Genomic DNA, 19,054 nt, shown 5'->3' on the forward strand with positions numbered 1-19,054 from the left:
CCCACTCTGAATTAAAACATTTTCTTTGGACTGATTATTTGCATTATCAGAGCTGCAGTCCTTAAGACAGCACAGGCTGACAGAAGGCAGGGTTGCTTTTTACCCTAGGGCTTGAATGAGTTCTCAATACAAGATCTAAAGACAGCGGACAAGGTGGGTTACTCACCCCATAAACAAGTTCTCCCACCATGCCATTCCATGTTTTGGTGTCAGGGTCCCGGGCTCCGTACTTCCCATCTCTGACAATCTCCAGCCTGTAGTGGTAGCCAACATGCTTTGCAATCTCAGCAGCAAGCTCCACACAGTAGCCTTCATACCTCTCATTGCCTTCAAACTGGTTGGCATTCTTCTTGAGCATCACATATGGGTCTTCCTGGCACAGAGAAGAACAATATTGAGCCACGCTCCACCTTTCTAGAGACGCACCTCAGGGACTCAGACTAGACCATGGTGTGCAGCTTCTGGCCCTCTTGCAAAGCCCTAACTTTGTAATCCTGTACCAAAGGGCACAGTCAACACACAGAGGACTAATTTAGGAATTACAAAGGGTGATTTTTCTTCTGGCATTTTCTATTTTTTTTATGCAGAAATTGTGTGCAGCTTCTGCAGTGATAGACCTGAGGGCAATAGAGAAGCTGGGGGGATTTGGGCAACAAATCTTTCATTGGAGTTGCGTAAGGGATATTTAGTGCATCGGAGCTGTGAATTTTTACAGGCAAGTCTGCCTATGTGGGCACAGGCAGAAACTAATTTGCTGGACAGGAGAAAGCCCTAAAGATGTTTAACTCAGTTTGTGTATTGTGCCTTCTCTGTAGATTCACAGCAAGCGTTCAACAAACAAGTTAGTAAAATTTCATCTGTTTCTGCAGGGTGAGTGTATACAATGACACACTACATGATACCATACATTATGGGGTACTTATTGTTCCTTCTTGATTATAGTGGAGATTTGTTTTTAAAGCTATGATTCAGCCTCTCAGCACAATACAGCTTATCCTTCCAAAAATTACAGCCCACATTCTGTGGGCTAAACACAAAGCACAGGTATAATGTTCCTAATTTACCTATGCTGATGCCTCTACTATCTTGTCACAACCTTTTGTATTTTCTATACTTAAGCATGAGAGCTTTTTAATACCTATTTAATTAGCCAAAGCAATTTTCAGATATCTTTATGGACCCGACAGGAAACAGTAAGTGCTGTTATTATTATTGTTATTATTGTTATTGCTATTATAAAAATGATACAGTACAAAGGAAGGCACGCGAGGGGGAAGAGGGAGTCAGCACATCAGGGAGATGAGGGAGAGGGGGAGCAGGGCTAGAAGTCGCAGCACTTACTAGGATAGTTGTCACTATGTATGTCCTGTTCTGGAGACTCGTGGACTCATTGCCGGTTTGAGTATCTATGGCTGCTGGAACTAACTTTTCATCTTCATTCCAATAGCCAATCTGCCAAAGACAAAACCAGGACACCTTATTGGTATATCCTTTAAATATTAACCAAGATATGCTAACAGGATCATTCAAGCAGGGACCTTTCTCTCTGCAAGTTCGTACCCAGCCGGAGATATCTTCTCCCTATTCTTGATCTCTTTTGCTGGGAGAACCAGGATTTCCTCTGTCCCACCATGCCTCCAGACTGAGAATAATGTACACAATATGCTGCAGTAGCAGGGTGTTTGTAAACACATAAAATGAATGGCACACTGTAGTAGGGGATTATTACAATTCCCTGCCCTACCCTTACTTCAAGAGGTCAGATTTCTCCTGTGTGACTTCTTAATAATTTTCTAATGGTGAATGTGCTTGCTGCCTGTCCGGATATAACAAGGTGATAAAATGCTATCTTGCTGCTGAAAGCCTGTATGAACATAGAAGTGTTCCTGTATGAACATATGATATCAAGTGGAAAGAACAAAAAACAAAACAACAACAACAAAAAACAATCCTGGACAATGCCAGAAGGTTTACGGTTACAAATAAAAAGGAACAGCTCTCATAGGAAGAATTTTCATCTTAAACTGTGATTATTAATAATTAGGGATTTGGGCTGATCTATCACTGCCTGCAGGTAAAGCTGAGTGCCAACGAGTATCAATGGGAAGATCATTGTTAAGGTTATCCTCTCTGAGGGCTTGATCTTGTAAGAGCTTTTCCCTCACCTCATGTGTGTATGAAGTTTCCTGAGCTTTGGTCAAGTGAAAGGAATTTCTTATCCTGCTAAACAGGAAAACGTATGAACGCAGGGTATGACCAGGAGCCTGCTGATGGCAGATTAGGGATCATAACTAGGGAGGAGGAGAAAAAATCTACACAGGCTTCTCGTCTCTCTTTGCTGCACAAAAAAAGAAAAGGCGTGCGAGGAAAAAGCTTCCAAAGCTTTGCCCTGGGGCAACATAAGTGCAGACATGTATGTTTGTTTTGCACTTTTAACCTGGTGGATCTAAGGCACAGTGTGCATCCTGGCAGTCAGTCATGTACGTGTCTTCTAAACAAATACTATTTCTGTCACTAAATACACAGCAAAATCAAGATGTTTAACCATTCTATTTCTTCTCCTCTAGATTCCCTCTGGACTGCCAACATTTTTTCTGGAGTTCAGGGCCCCATACTGGACATAATACTACATTTGTCCTCTTATGAATACAAAGTAGAGGAGAAAGATCACTTTGCCTGTCTTCAAAATGTTTTATTTTATTTCTTAATGGGGATTTTGAAGTTTTTACATGACATTACTGATTTGTGCTTGACTGTGGGAGTCATTGGCTACTCTCAGGTGTAAGCGTGAAGGGGGGGACACACTGTAAATGAGGGACTATCACTATTTGTAGTTTTTCCTAGCTTTAAATAAGTATTTTTTGGGCGTTGGCGGAGGGATTCCAGTGCAGAGGGATTCCAGTGAATGTTCCAGTCCAAATTATTTAGCAGCTCTAGTTTTTCCATGGAATAACACTGTTCTTCAGATAGATAATATGTAAAGCGAGACAAAAGTGCTTGAAGTTAGATCCTCAAAAGCATCAGTGTTTCAAGGGCTTGGTGCCCCTGAAAAAAGTAAAATTTTTCAGTGCCTGGGATATAGAAAGGGACCAAGACCCCAGAACAGCAGAAATGCCTGCAGAGCAATCAGGACATAGTGGTAAACATCTTGCCACTTTAAGGAGAGCAGAATTAGGTCAAAATAAAGGGTTCCCCTGCACTGGTTAGGGCAGGCAGGTTCTGCCTAGCTCTGTCTTGGCTCACTCCTTGGAAAAGAAAACTGGGAGAGTGAAAACAGACAGTTGTGTAGCTGGGCCTGAGCCAATGTGCCCTGCCAATAGCAAGACTGAGTGGGCCAAGCTTTCCTTTCCTGGAAATCCCTGCTCCACAGCTAAGATGCCCTTCTTACTCTTGATAACCCCTTCCATATGTTGTATTTTTCAGTAATACACCATGAGTTCTCCCTTGTGCTTGGCTTTCCTCATGCAGAGAGCTACAAATGCACTTGTGGTGACTCCACATGCAAGCTTCACGAGCAGAAATGTCTGCTGAGACCTAACCACACCATAACTTGAACAGAGGGCGGGTGCCAGACACAGGATCTGAAGTCACTTTCTCCATTACCTTTCTGATCCCATCGTGTTTCATCTCAATGACATGGAGGGTGTAGTTGGTCCTGCGTCCCTTCTCATTAAACTGAACGTTGCCAGACAGTCCTTCGAAACGGACCTTAAAGACATAAATATCAGAGAGCAAATCGGTCAGCATCCCACAGGGTGGCGGTTCAGCAGCAGCAAGAAACAAGGGGAGGAAGGATGGACAGTGCTGCCACATCCCTCAGATTCCTGCATAAGAGCTAGATCATGTGTGCGAGCCCATCATCATTTGGGATGTGACAGTGAGCTAAATCAGCTCTGAACTCCTTAGGTTTTCTGTATGTTTGTGTCATCTAAATCTAACCAGGAACCAGGATCTGGGAAAAAAAACTTGTCAGACCAAACCAGGAACTGCAGCTGCAGGAAATGTGAAACTGTGGCCATGGCTCCTAGCTGCTGCTTTTTAATAGAGAGGAGTCTATCAGTTAACAAGCAAATGCTACTCCAGCCTAATAAAACCTAACAATTCAACATTGTAAATGAGATTTGCATAGGAAGCTTTGAATCATAAATCTCTGCTGATGACACTGCCAAGCTGAAGAGCATTGCTCAGGCATCACAACCCACTTCCTTAACTTTTCCTCTCAATGTGGATATTTGACTTTTTGCAAAAGAGCAGGAATATGGGAAAAGGAGTGTGAGTTTGCCTCTCTACAGAGGCCACATGGAGGAGTACTCACACCACTGGAGTGGGAATGAAAGATTTGTTCTCAGCCTGTTCACTTGCTTTGGACAAATCTGTACCCTCTGCAACCGAAAGTTTACCATATGTAAAATGTGAACAGGTATTTAGCTGCCTTTTTAAGTGCCTTGAGAGCCTCAGAATAAAGATCGATGGTGAAGAAATGAGGATATATCACTATGGAGAAAAGCAGCTGCTAATCTGCTTAAACTGTGTTTGTTTTCCAGCTATTAGCGCAAAGGTTTGTCATGAAAATGAACATCTGCCAGTATTTTCTGAAGCTGCTTCAAGTCAAGAGGTATACTTGATGACATTTGGAGAAACACGCTTTTCCCTCCTCACAAGAAATAACATGCCCATAAAAGATAGCTGTGCTGGAAAAGCACCATTGTCTTAAACACTCCCATGCCTGAAGCTCAGGCCACAGCTCATGCTTTGCGGTTGGATATGCACTAAAAGGCAGATATGCACTCAAAGAGCATAAAGGCAACTCCTTCTATCTGTAGGAATGAAATCTTAATCCTGTGGTATCTGTGTAACACTGAGACAGCAAAAGGGATCTCTTTTCTGTCATTTACCATCCTAAGACCCCTCTCAGGGCTCCTTTTTTACCTTGTTTTATTGACTAAAACTGTTCTGTCTTTAGCTAGATGCAGCTGGTTGTCATTGATGCAAAGATTTCTTCTCTATTTGTACAGTGAAAATACTCTGCTCTCTGAATCATTATAAAATACAGTGAGGTATGATTTCAACAGTTCTAAGTATCAGTAAAATCAATTGGAGACATTGAGAATGTAAACATACTTGTGTACAAGACATGGGCATGTGGTTCTCTGCTTGGAGAGCTGGAAGAGAAGGACGCTGCAGTGACCTCTGGTCTACAGGGCTAGGCAGCAGTTAGGGACCACCTACCTGCTTGCTAGACTTGGTTACTAAAAAACATTATGATAATTTTATCATAATAAATAATCATAATTCATCATAATAAATCATTATAATTTTATATTTTTTAATACTAAGTACAACTTAGACCTCAGCCTTTTCAAAGTATAACTGAAAACTCAATGTGTTGGTTTAAAGTAATATTCTGTGAGCATTTCCTGAAAAAAATAATCTTATTTCCTGTTAATAAAAGCATACCTCTTGCTAAAATGTGTTAGATTTCTGTATTTGAAAATTGCAGAATGTTTCAAATTGCTTTTTATTTTTTCTCCTGCCATCCATGACTCCTTCCTACACTAAACAAGAATGAGGCAATTCAAGAGCTTATTCAAGGCATTTGAGTAGAAATAAGTAGAGAAACTTTTTTCTTTTAAATAGAGCATAATGTTTTAGGCATTAGAAAATGGAAGGTGAAGAGAAAGAACACTGTGAATATCAGTAAGAATTGCTGTAATTGTGAGTCTTTACAGAAAGGATAACTCAAACCTTCAATCTAATCATAAGTTCTTTCCATTTGCCTCTTTCTATAATGGAGTTATTGCTATAGCATTAAATGCTGGATGATTATTAAATTCATACTTAAAATCTCCCTTGGAGATTCCTTCCTTCACTGAATGTTTTGTAACCTTTTATTTTGACCATCACAACTAAACTGGTCAAACTTTTGGAAAATTATAATTTTTCAATGGTAAAGAAACAATGTTGGCAAATCGCTGTTCATATTCTTTGCTCAAAATCACCACATTTGAAAAATTAAGAGTTTTGAAATTGATTGAATGAAGAGATGAAGAAACTTCTGAGGAGATTTTCAAGCACACACACAAAATTGTATTTTCTAGCCAAGACTAATTTTGATATCCTATTCTCTTAAATTCAATAAAGGAAAATGCTTGAGAGCCCATTGCTCATCAGACATCTTCCAAGTATTTCATGTTTATTAGGTAACCGATCTCCCTAATGCATCAAGGAGGCTGATTTTATTATAAGAATTTGGAGAAGCTATGATAGTGATTTGCCCAAGGTCATACAGAAAGTCAATGACAGGCTTGGGAATAAATCAAATACTAGCAATCAAATCAAATAGAAGATTTGGTTTTAGATGAATTTTTGTTTACCAGTAAGCCAAAACTAAATCAAAACAAAATATTTTGGAAAATGCATATATGTTGCAAATTAACCAAATTAATTTTTTTCTTCTTGCTTTCTTCACGGTTAAGGAAAGAAGATCGGATAAGCTATATTTGGATAACACTGAGCTAGCAGTATTTGCATGGAATCCATCTATTTTTGACACAAATGTAGCACAAACTATGAGTAAGAAAGTAGAGAATGTGTTTGAAAAAAAATTGCTAGAAACAAAGGTTAGTCTTGACATTTAATGAAATTTTGAACTGTTCTACCTTTCTAAGTCTTTGAGAAGATTTTATTATTTTTTTCTCTTGCACTAAGTTTATTTATTTATTTATTTATTTTAATTCAAATATCTAAGTATTTATGCAGGATGAAAAAGCAAGATTTTCAGATTATTAAGGAATAAACTTTCTTAATGGCTGTTATTAAGACTTTTACCAACTGTCACAGTATGAACCAAGCTATATTCTGGGCTGTAAGAACATTTTGAAGTCAGCCAACACATAAGGCAAAATTCACAGTGTTTCAAAATTCATTAGCAATCTGGAACTAAAGCAGAGTTCACAGAGAGTTGAAGGAGCTTCAGAAAATGTGGCCTGTGCTGGTCTCTCTTTTGTGAAGTGGGAGATAAAAATCCCATGACCTGATGGGATAATATTTTGGCTTTTCCATCCCAGAACAGCAGGAAAATCAGTTTGATGGGCTCACCCCTGAACTGTTTAGGAGACCTGGATCTTATGTGGAAGGTTTTTCAGTTTTTCAGTCTAAGTAAGTTTAAGCATTTCTGCTGCTACTTGCCCGTCTTCCCCCACCCACAAGCAATTATGTCTGTCCTCACAGCACACGCATCAGTTGGGTTGCAAACCTGCTGCAGCGCTCTCTGGATGTCGATGCCCTGTCCCCAGGGCACGGCAGGGTTGGCAAGGCAGTCCCCAGCATTGCCACGACGGGAGATGTCGATCCGCTGCCTCCGCAGGTTCTGAAACGCCTCGGCCATCACCCGGACCCCATCATACGTAAGGGCCGATGTGTACTAGAAACAGAAAAAAAGTTGCCCATTGCCAATTAGGCTTCATTGATCTCAGGCATGTTATCAGTGGTTTGGTAGCTTTTCAGATTATTTGCTCTGTTTTCACCCTCTCATCTCTGAAGTTCAGCAGCCTGTTGCACCCTGTAATCATTGCTATATTGGTGACTTGCAAAAGTTGATGCCTTCCCTCCTAGAGGACAGGAAAGTGAAGCAGAAGCTCCTAATTTACCTTTTGCTCTTCTAGCCCAGTTGTTTTCAGATTGCTCTCCCTGAAGAGGACTCTGCCTTTAAAGCCATTCACCTGTTACCCAAGTCTTTCTCTTTAATTAGAATCACTGACCTGAACTTTTAAGGAATACATTATACAGTGTGAATGTGAGACTATCAGATCTGCTAAACCAAGTAACAAGTCATTCCTTCTGGTCATGGATGGAAGCCAGAAAACTCCAGTGTGCAAAAAGTCTGCGAAGAATGCGTTTATTCAAGCAGAAACTTGTACAGAAACAAGTAAAACTCTGCTATGAACAGAAACCATTGAAGTTAATTCATTTTCATGTGATCACCTACTGATTTATTTGTTTTCAGCTTTCTTAAAATATTTCCAAAGTTGACATTTCTATTGTGGAGTGTTTGCCACAAGTGTATTTTTTTCCAAATGTCAGATAGAAAAAAAAAAAAAAAAAAAAAAAAAAAAAAAAACAACTCCCCCCCGCCCCTTGACAGCTTCAGAGTCTTCTGGTCTGTATTAGGAATTAAAATTTATTTACCCTCTATTGTACACTCTGATTTGCAATGTTCAGAAACAACATCTGGAAGGGCTTTATTATCACTGGATATCTAGCAAGTGGTTAAGTCAGTGGTTAAGGAGTTAATAAGGATTTTTCTTTCCATCCTGAACATTAAGAGATGTTTAATCCTCAGCTTTGAGAAATGTAGAAGTGAAGTGACTGAGTGAACACACTAACGTGGGCACTGAGCAGGCAGCAGCTACTGCCTAGTAACATTTAGACAATGCTGGGGCACCTAGAACAGATAATGTTTACAATTATTTTAAGTGGCGGGTCTTCAGAGTGAGATTAAAGAGCTCAGTGTGATCATGAAGAGGTGAGAGTAACTTGAACTGGGCCAGAAGGACCCTAGCTTAAATGGTGTTCTTTATTACTTGCCTTTGGTCTCTTCCAGTCCACACGAGGATGCTCCCTGGCATCATTATTCCTCCACTGCTGCATGATCCTGGCAGGAACAGCATCCGTGTAATTCACCAACTGGAATCCAGTTACATTGGCTCCACTCTCCTTGAATTTTGTCAGATCGATATCCATAAATCCCTGGTACAGGAGAGAAATGGGAGACACTCATCAGATGAACACATTTCTGGGTGGATAACATGAAACCTGTCTAGCTAAGAATTTGTCAGCCAGCATAGGAAAAACCTCTTCCTCCTGCAAAGTAAGGCCCAGTTCTAAGAGAGGCTCTGCTCCCCAGCCACAGGGTGAACTTGCCTTTCACATGGGCAACAGAGGGGCTCCGAGCTGGGGCTATCCTGCAGCATCCATCCAGGGAAACAAATAGTCATATCAATACCAGGTCGTTTGCAAGAATGCTAGCAAAATAATAGAAAAATATATTCCAAATAATGCTAGGATGAAAATAAAAAATTCTTGGCATTTATGAGAAAGAATTATTCACCCAGCCCTAACATTTAAGCACTGTCACCACTGGAGAGGCTACTTCATGCCAAGTCACAGTTTGCAGGGAAAAACAAATCCTGGTCAATGAACTTTCAGCAGATCAAGAAGTGAGTGGTTAGCTAGCCTGCCAAAGGAGACCATCTGTTAGAAAAGACAGGTTGTAGAATTTACTACTTTGGGAGAAGAAGGCTTTTTTTTTTTTTTTTTTTTTTTTTTTTTGGTTAATTAAAGTTTTTTTTTTTTTTTTTTTTTTTTTTTTCAGATTAATGAAATATATTTCTTTGGTTTTCTTATTGTTCTTCCCTACCTCTTGCCCACTGGAAGTGATGAAAACAAATGTACAAATACACACGCTTTTGTGGTGGCATTATTGAATCAGTCATTCCCATTGAGACAGAAACAAAAAAACAATTAGAGAGACACTGCAAGCAGTAAGGAGAAAAGGACATTTTGTGGCATCCCAGCTTTGATCCCATCTTTTCAGCATGGCTGCTACTCAAAACTATTTGTTGTGCCCCTTTGCCCAAAGCAGGTGCTTGACCAGAGGCTCGGTCCTCTGGCTTGGGCTGCTGTGTGCAGGAGAGGTGGAGTCCGGTGCTTTTTCTTTTGAAATACAGGCACAGGAGATGAAGTCAATTATTTTCCCTGGTACCATTATCAACCACAGCGCATGCAGGAAAATGATTGAGGGAATCATGCACAATGCAATCATTTGGGCAATAGAAGAGTTCGTTCAGGCTCTGCCTTCCCCCTCCATCGCCTGCTGCTGGTGCGTGTTCTCCTTTCAACCTACCACCGAGCTCCTCTCCCCATTTGCTCTCAAATATATGATGACGGTGTGAGTTAAAAAAGCCAGGGCACATCACTCCCACGAGACCCTGGTCAGGTTCCCAAAATGGTGCTCCCTGTGCATAGGCTGGGGGAGCTAATTAGCTCATTAACTTCCAAGGTCAGGATCAAGCCGTTAGATGGAAACCTGTTGTGGGAAAAGACAGCTTGCAAGGAAAAGACTAAATTGCTCTCTTACATCAGCGTCAGACTGAGAGAGTCATAAGTGACTCAAAAATGCCTTTAAAGACTCACACTTTTTCTTCCGGCTTTTTGTAAGCAATTTAACATCCACTTACAGGCTGAGGATTGGATGGGGATGTACAGATGCTCTAAATAGATGATTTGTTTAGCTTCAAAGTGCAGTGATTTAGGTTAAAAAAAAAAAAAAAAAGTGATATTTTGTGAGTACATATTCCTCAGAATGCTGGTTTAACCCACATCAATCTTGTTTGTAATTGCTAGCGTAGGGGTTTCAGAAAGCCAGAGCTGTGATTAATGAATAGGAAATGCAGCATGGTAATTGTCTCTGACATCTTAATGCATTTCAGGCCAAGTGGTTTTTGACACGCAGAGCTCCTAAGGTTCAGTAAGAGGGACCTCACAGGTTGCCAACTGGTTATTCATGGCTAGGACCAAATTACACTGACATTTTGCTCCTGGGAGGTACTCAGGGGAAAAAGATCTGTCAAAAGAAACTACCACAGAGCAACTTGAAGTTTGTGCCACCAGCTCCTCCTTGGAAGGCCTACAAAGGCACGAAGAAAGGTTCAAGTTCAAAACAGAGTGTAAGGTGTCTGGTGTCCTTAACCCCTGCAAGAAGCACTTTTAAATAGGAAAAATCAAAAAAGACTGTGACACCAGAGACTAGACAGCAGTGGCTGAAAACACTGCCTTTAACTCAAACCAAACCATCCTGGAAGTGAAGCAAATATTCAATAATATTCATTGGGATTTGTCTTATAGAAAGCTTAAAAATAATCTGAATAGATAAAAGGAACAATTTCTTCCTGAAGAATATACTAATTTCATACTTTTTTTTTTTTTTTTCTCCAGTGGTTTATTTTTGTTTTTATTTTTTAAAGTATGGAGACCTCTGAAGTTTTTCCATTTGTTTAAGACAGTTGGAACCAGGGAGGACATCATTAACCTTGGATATGTCCTTATATTTTGACTGTTATTAACTGCTTGAATAACTCTTTTCACCTGTTATCCCTCCTCCACATGCCCCAGGACAAGGTCAGTACAGGACCTTGTACTAATTACAAAGTAATTTTAATTACTGCACCACTGAAATCTGCTCAGAGCAGGTCTGGGTGACATGACAGAGAATGAACTGGGGAATACCAGAGGTCAGATATATTAGAACGCAATTCCCGGAGGAGGCGAATTCTTGCTGGCTCACATATAAACAAGAATATATCAATTTTTATACAAATTGTCTCTTGAAAAGATTTCTACTGCTGAAGCGGCTTCAGGAATTCAATACTCTTATCTGTCTTTCTGGAAGAGCAGTCAGTGCTTGTAAGAACAATTAGAACAGACAAATCACAATATTTGTAAGCAAAGAAGTCATCAGTCATCTGACATCTTGTACTAAAGGCAGCCACATGTTGCAAAAAAGGGACCTTTTATTTAGTTTTCAATTGACCATAGTTGGGAAACAGAAAATAAACCAAAAGAAAGAAACAAACAAACCCAATTATCCAGGCTAACCTTTAGTCTACAGAAGGTAGGGGATGGAGACAAGCAGAGCAGCTGTCCCACTTGGGACACGATCCTTTAACCCACTGAGGTATCTGATCACCAGTTATCTCACTGTTGGTGGACTGAGCAGAGCACAGTGACCCTACCTAAGTAATAAATACAATCTGCCATCCTTAATATTAAAGATTTATATAGTGCAGCTCCACGTGAGGACATCACGGAAAGAATTCAGGGGAATCTGAAGGCTGCAGCAGCTCCCCGCTGCCAGCCGGGTGGCCGTGCCTGCATGCAGCCTGACTGCACCCTTGGGCGGGTGCCCTCTGTGCTCCAGTCCTGGACATGGCATCACAGATATTAATAATGCAAAGCCTCACACTACCAGGAAGTACAAAGAGAAAGAAGGTATAAAGTGAATGAGTCTTCCTTTACCTCGGAAAGCCTGTCTGACATCAGTAAGTGACTAAGGACTGACTACAACCCACTGCTGTGGGGCAGCAGCAAACGTGCTTGCAGCAATGTGCTTTGTATCAACCAATTTGGAACGGAATCAGCACAGAAATGCTTCCCTTTGCCATCAAATCAAATACAGCAAGGAGTGAAAAGGGCTGGAATGAGGTTCTCCATGGGATCTCAGCGGCCAAACTCTTTTCAAAAATTACCAGTGAACACTGCAAAAAGCTCTCTTTGCAGCCATGTCTGGAACGCAGCAGGCCATACAGGAAAACAAGAGGAGCCTCTGGAATTTGATGCTATGTGACTTTCTCCAGGAGCTTTAGACCTTGGCTGTTTGGGATTTATCTGTTGGACACTCAGGTGTCTGGCCTCACCTCCTTACTCAGCACTGCTGCTCCCCTGGGGAGGAAGATGAGGAATGCAGGAGCCCATGCCCCAGCCCTGTGCTGTGCCTGCACCCCAGGCAAGCAGACACAGTGGGACCCAGAGATGATGCAAAGCCCTGCTGGTCCCGGGCACTGCCCAGGATACAGGTACTCGGAGGAAAACAACACTTCTGCAGGCAGTTCTCTCTGGGACCCATCAAAGCCATGCTGGAAGGGACACTGTGGCAGCCAGCCCACCCCCTGCCCTACAGCAGGATTAGATGTCCCTTTTATTTAAGTTCACTTTGCAAAATAATCTCGGCAAAGCAGAAAGAACAGCCCCCTGCCTGTGTATGCAGGGAAAATGCCTGGCTTTCTCTGAATGCCATCAAATTAGCAGGCTGACAATAAACTACAAAAATCTGGACCCATCCGTGCTGACGGGCTGAGGCAGCCTCCCTCCTCCATGCCTGCTCTGACTCACAGCATCTGCAGCACAGTTCAAGCAACAGCCAGGCTCGGTTCAAAGCAGGCAACCTGCTCTTTAGCCCGTACCATGGGCTGTTCTCTCTGCATTAATGAACATTGCAAAGCAATCACATGGAGAAGTCCTGCTGTTAGTAAATAGCATGGGCATCTGGTAAAGACCTTCATGTCTTCTAATAGAAAGCAGAACAGCACTGGGAAGGGTTCTTTCCTCATTTTGTTTTCCTTGCTTCATCTGTTCTTTATGCTGTGCTTAAACTGAAACAATTTTTCAGCCAAAGGTTGTTTTACTGTCCCATTCTCTGCCTTGGTTCCGGGGAGAGGTGTCAGCAAGTCACACATTTATATTCCTCTCCACTGCTTTTGAGCTCAGTCATCAAAGGAAATGCATAATGCAGGAAGACTGATGACTTGAAATGGGCCTCATGAATCCATCTTGATTAACTGGTCTAGGAAGGATCTGCCTTGAAAAGAAAGTCCCCAGCAATGAGCTAGCTCCTTATTTATACCCTGAGCATCACCGAGCGGGCAGTGCAGACTGCTGTCAGGTGGCAGAGGGAAACCTCCCTCTGGCGTGCAGGACCCTCCTCAAGCCTGCCAGCTCCGCTTAGTTCCCCGCACGTCCCACCTCTCCCTCTCATTTCACCGCAGCAGCATGCTAAACCTCTGCCACCTCTTCCCACACAAAGGATGCCAGTGCCATTGCTCCTTCTGATGCTGAGATAAGGTGACACAGCAGATGGATGGGATGCCAGCCTGCCCAGCCCCTGGCAACATGGTAGGTAGGGAGCAGCAGTCTTCTCTTCCCTGTTTATTTGCAACAGCAGATGTGGCAGAGCACTTCTCCTCCATACCCACTGTGTACTGATGCCAACAGATAGCTGGCCACAGCCTCACCCTTCCCAACGCTCTCTGTATTTTGGAGTATTGGTACTAATTGTGGCTTTTTCCCCCCAGGGTGCCTCCTGCAGTGCAGTGGGGCTGCTGAAGCTGCAGTGAGGGTCAGCGAGGGCTGAGCCAGGGGCAGCTGATCCTCGCACACCTCCTGCAGCCCCACACAGCCCAGCCTAAGGTCTCCGTGCTGCTGATGCAAGTTTTGGCTTTTCCCAAGAGAAGGGACACTGGAGAGTCTAAGGACTGCTAAATTGCTGAGAAACACTGTTATTTTCTCTCTTCCTTTTGCATTTTCCACGCCCTTCAGGGCCTCTGGAAAAGCAATGTTCATCTCCAAATAGGAGACGGAAAAATGTCCCTTTCTGGTGAACTGCCTGGAGAAGGCCTGATGGCTGAACCTAAAACCAGACCCATCACCCAGGAACAAGCATGCTCAAGTTTTCTCAGTCCCTTTCCATCTGGGATGAAGAGACTGGAGACTATTTTTCCCTCTTTATTTTATGAACTTGAATCCCACACTGATATATCCCTTTCTAAGCAAAAAGTGTTTAAGCAATTCACTCAAGCTCACCTAGAAACCTGTGGGAGCATCAGGGAACTGGCCCAGCTCTCATTAGATGCACTCCCTGTATGGCCCACAATGCCAGACTGCCTCCCTCTACCAGATTTTGTGATTACAAGAAACATTGCAAAAACAAAACAATTGCTTCTGAATGGCTGTAGGTCCACAGAGTGAATGCAAAGAGGCTCCTGTCATTCCAAGGTACGCCAGCATCATTCTGCAGGGAGCAGGAAGCTGAGTATTTCCAGACGGAGCATCCCTAATAAACCAAATTATCTTCAAGCTTGACTTCTCCAGCAGAGCATCATTCCTCACTCCCATCACTTTGCATTAATAAAGGGGGGCACGTAAAAAAGAGCCCATCTGCTCCAGTCTCAGTCCAGCATGCCTTCCAACAGGAGAGGCCTTCTTCCCTTCTGCAGAATTATTAATATGTCAGATCTTATTGTGGCAGCAAAACATGTGAGTTCTCACTGTAACACAGAGGTAAGGGGGAGAGAAAAGAACAACAGGAGGCTGGGGCACAGTCAGACAGGGTCCCCTGCAGCCAGATGAGTCTGTTTTTCCTGGTCTATCAGCACAAAGCAAACCAGGTGAGGATTCAGACTTTGGGGGCACAGGGCTGAAAATGACCAGCAAGGTTTTTTGCATGGCTCTGCAGGCATAAGGTTTTCTGTGTATCATTATTATTTGCATCAGCTCTATCCTACTGCTGCAACACATTCTGAATATAAGTGATGGTACAGATCTTGGAGAGCTCAGCACAGGCAGAGGGACAGACACTTTAGGCAGATGTTTGTGCTTCAGAGAGCTTTTGGAGCAGAAACTGATTTAAAGGTTTGGGAAACATGCTGTGTAGTGACGGATGCCAGGGCTTCAATCAAAGATATGATAAAGGGGTGACCTGATCACAGTTTACAAGGACCAAAACTTCAGTAATTGAATATCTAGTCTAGCAAACAAGCATAAATCTGATGGAGGAACCTGAGGCTTGGCAAGTTCAGACTAGAAAGAAGCACTGATGAAGTCACCATGAGGAAGTTATTATGGATTTACACGTCACCCCTTGCCAGTTGAGCTGGGGTAATGGATTAGGAAACGGGCGAGGAAACCTGTTAGTTTAACACCCTTTTGTTGTGATTAAGCAAACATATATTTTCTTCCGAAGTCTGTGATTTAATCTGTTAGTTACTCACCTGATGCTCAGTGATTTCTTTTAAGCCACTGTAAGTCACACATGTTTTGAGTCCTTATTACCTGCTGCAAAAAGTCCTTCCAAAGACTGCAGCTCAAATTCTCCTCTGTGGGCAATATTTATATCAAAACGAGATGATTTTCTTTTACATGAGACACTCTAATTCAAACAAAAATTAATTCAGGGCACTCCTGTGCCTTTTACTATCAATAATTCAGATGAGATAATGTTACAAGAGTTCCTTGTGCTTGATAATCTTCGAATTGGGACAGAAAAGCTGTTTGGAAGTGAAATGCAGGCCTCAGAAATTCCACTGGTACATTTTACTGTCCTTCTCTGCCTGGAAAGCCAAGTTTTCTCATGAGCCTACATGCACCAAACTCTCAGACTGGAAAGGTCTAACTGGCATAATTTTAGAAAGCCAAAAATAACTTAGGACATCTCTTTCCAACATTAGAATAGCAGTTTTGCCAGATCAGGCATCTTGAGATCATGCCAGGCCAAGAAGCCAGTGCTGTACACGTCCTTCCAGAAACTGCCACGAAGCAGTTTCAGACCAGTTACTGACGCAGCCCTGACTATTGCTGACCTCATTTGTCCCTTCCGCCAGCAGGACTTCAGGGGGCAGGAGAATGTGTTAATACCTGAAGGTGATTCACATAACCACAGCAGCCCTCAAGCAGATGGGTGGCTGAAAATCACAACATTTTAGCTCCACACAAGTTGAATCAGGGGCTCGGTGTAGGCAACAGAGTCATCGACACTAGACAGGGCCACCAGAGCATCCTTGTGCACTGGCCTTGTACCCAGCATCATGGGCACAGCAGACCCTCCCCATGTGGTTGCAGCATATGTTGCAGGTTGTGCACATGCTGCATATCTTATTTTCAGGAGAAAAACAAATAAATAAGTAAATAAATATCAAAGGGGCACATTTAAACCATGGGAACTGAACCAAAGCAGCAGATTTCGCCTGAATCCTGCCCAAGCCTCTCTGCTGTCAAAGCTGCTGTGCTGGTAACCTCTGAAACCATCACAGAGTGGAACGCTGTCCATGGCCTAACTCAGCACTCACACATGCTGATGTAAAATGGCATAGGAAAAAATGCTTACTTAACTAATCGACTCTGTTTTTATCTTTATGTTTCCTTGCTACCCCTAGCATCAGCAATCTCACACACTTATCTATTCAACTTCAAACAAGAGAATTTGCTAAAAGAAAAACCTGGACTAATGCACCAAGAAAAAAAAAAAAAAAAGAAAAAAAAGCTCAAACACTGTGTGTGGCAGCTGTCCTTAATACTTCACTTTTAAAGACAGGTCACACGAATGTCACTTATTTTAAGACAAAAAGTTTCCTCTGCCCAGAAGAGCTGACGTTCTCCTACTACTGACAGTAGTCAGCCCACATCCCTGACATAGGAAAAACAGATACACGAAGCCAAGGTTATGGGGAACAAGTCTGTAACATCAAAAGAAAGAAATCCCAGAAGTTTCTAAGCTTGCTCCTCTGATACTATTGACTTTATATTTTTTTTCTTTGTGGCTGCTAGACGATGCTCTCAAAAGCTGAGAACAAAGCTTAGAAAAATAAGACCCACAAAAACAAACACTTCTTAAAGTTGCCAAACCTCTTTGACTTCTAAAAAGAAAAAAAAAAAGTACAGAGAGAGTAAGAGATGAATTCAACTGCCCTGTGCTAGTATACCTGACCAGGCTGGTAACTGGTAGAAGCTAACCAAGGTAACTCTAATGGCTGCTGGGTGAGATTCTGCTTTTCATGACTTTGCAAAAGCCATAGACAGAGGCAGATTTGCCCCAAGGAGAGGCAGGAATGCTCACATGAACATTCCCCCTGGTGATGATGCTGGAGACAAACCTTCATGGGGTGGGCAGGGCTGAGCAGACAAGAATGGTTGTGTCTTTAACAGGCAGAGCAGATTCAGAGAAGGATGTTTGTCCATGGCCTAAGGTGCAGAATGGTTTCATTTTGTTTGTGAACACAGAGATATTATTGTCTCACCTTGGCAACAGCAATTTCACTGAAAAAAAAAAAAATTAAAAAAAAGAAAGCTGTTCCTGCTAGGAAATACTAGCTTTCATTTGCTGCTACTTGTCAAATTCTGCTTGGTGCTTTACTGAAGCTTGCCCGACAGCAACCGCTGGGCAAACAAGCAGTGATTAATGCAAGCCAGTTCCTCTTTGTTCATGAATTGTCCGTGACCAGACAGAGAATTCCTCCGTCTTCAGATGCTCCATGGATGATTTTTGCAGGCTTTATTCAGCTTGTGCATTTCCTTTCAAACCCACTTGCTTTGCGCTCCCGATGCAGCACCAGTTTGGAGCTAACTGGACAGCAGTGTGCTGCTTCTGACTTCTTGGCTGACTATAGCTCTGAACAAAAATATCGCCCAAAATAAGATTTCTGGGGGGAGGATATCCATAAATATTTCCCAACATTTGCTTCAAGTGTGTCATTTCCATTATTTTCCCCCATGGGGAAGGTCTCAGGAAATGTAGCAAAAAGACAGGTATTGAAAATCCATCCACTTGCTGCTGCCGGTGCAGGTAGCTCGGTGACCATGACCCATGAGGGTTCACTTGACTTGCACACGGCAGAGCCTGTCCCAGCCAGGGCTGAGAGCCTTAAATTTACATAGGATGATAGTTCTAAAACCAGGACTCCATCAGTCAGCACATGGGACAAGAAATAACTACTTTGGAGATGTTCAGGCATTTGCAGTTCTTAGCTCTTAATTTATTCTCTTTAAACCCAGCCCTCTGCTCTGAGCCACTTCCCCCAAACCAGGCTGTCCTCTACATTTGTGTGCATGCACACGTGGGAATGTGTGTGTGTGGGCAATGCACGCCCCATCCTCTAAGGACTTGGCTACAGAGGAAAATATGGGGTGTTTAAGGTCTAACCACTACGTGTATGAGTCAGTGTGAATAAATTACTGCATGCTACACCCTCCGAAGGCTCTAATCCAGCAAGGAGATGTCCTTAGAAGAGGGGTAAAAACTGTCATAATCTCTTGGATTTGAGCAATCACACTGGTTTAACCCTCCCAGATGCTGATGTCCCACATTCTGCCAGTCCCATATAATGTCCCTGGACATCTCTACAGCTGGCTTGCTGTCCTGCCTCACCACAGCCGGAGTCTCAGGAACACAGGATCATCACAGCCTTTTTGCCATGCTCCCTGCAGAACTAAGCTCTCATCTGGGTGCAGCACGTCACAGGCACTGATTTGGCTTTTGGTGTCTGAACCTGCCCGTGTGCATGGCAAAACCTCAAAGCTTGTTCTGTCCTTGAAAGGGCCTTCTTAATCTTCAGGAATGTTATTCCTTTTGTATTCTTTCTTTCTTTCTTTCTTTCTTTCTTTCTTTCTTCCTTCCTTCCTTCCTTTCTTTCTTTCTTTCTTTCTTTCTTTCTTTCTTTCTTTCTTTCTT

The 19,054-nt window shown here is 42.5% G+C and overlaps 1 protein-coding gene across 4 annotated transcripts in view; it reads right to left on the reverse strand.

The window, feature by feature from the left end:
* Positions 1–19,054, reverse strand: part of GRIA1 (glutamate ionotropic receptor AMPA type subunit 1) — a 129,534-nt gene that overhangs the window by 44,582 nt on the left and 65,898 nt on the right. For all 4 annotated transcript variants that reach the window (XR_004754365.1, XM_035338586.1, XM_035338584.1 and 1 more), the window contains exons 6-10: positions 8,587–8,748; positions 7,256–7,423; positions 3,604–3,708; positions 1,342–1,452; positions 167–373 (exon numbers count right to left, since the gene is read on the reverse strand). Coding sequence is in view for 3 of the 4 variants with exons in the window: in XM_035338586.1 (XP_035194477.1) it covers positions 167–373; positions 1,342–1,452; positions 3,604–3,708; positions 7,256–7,423; positions 8,587–8,748 (753 nt within the window). In the remaining variant the exon portion in view is untranslated. The remainder of the gene's footprint in view (positions 1–166; positions 374–1,341; positions 1,453–3,603; positions 3,709–7,255; positions 7,424–8,586; positions 8,749–19,054) is intronic.

The sequence above is a fragment of the Oxyura jamaicensis genome, chromosome 13, assembly GCF_011077185.1.
Source record: "Oxyura jamaicensis isolate SHBP4307 breed ruddy duck chromosome 13, BPBGC_Ojam_1.0, whole genome shotgun sequence".
NCBI classification, from domain to species: domain Eukaryota; kingdom Metazoa; phylum Chordata; class Aves; order Anseriformes; family Anatidae; genus Oxyura; species Oxyura jamaicensis.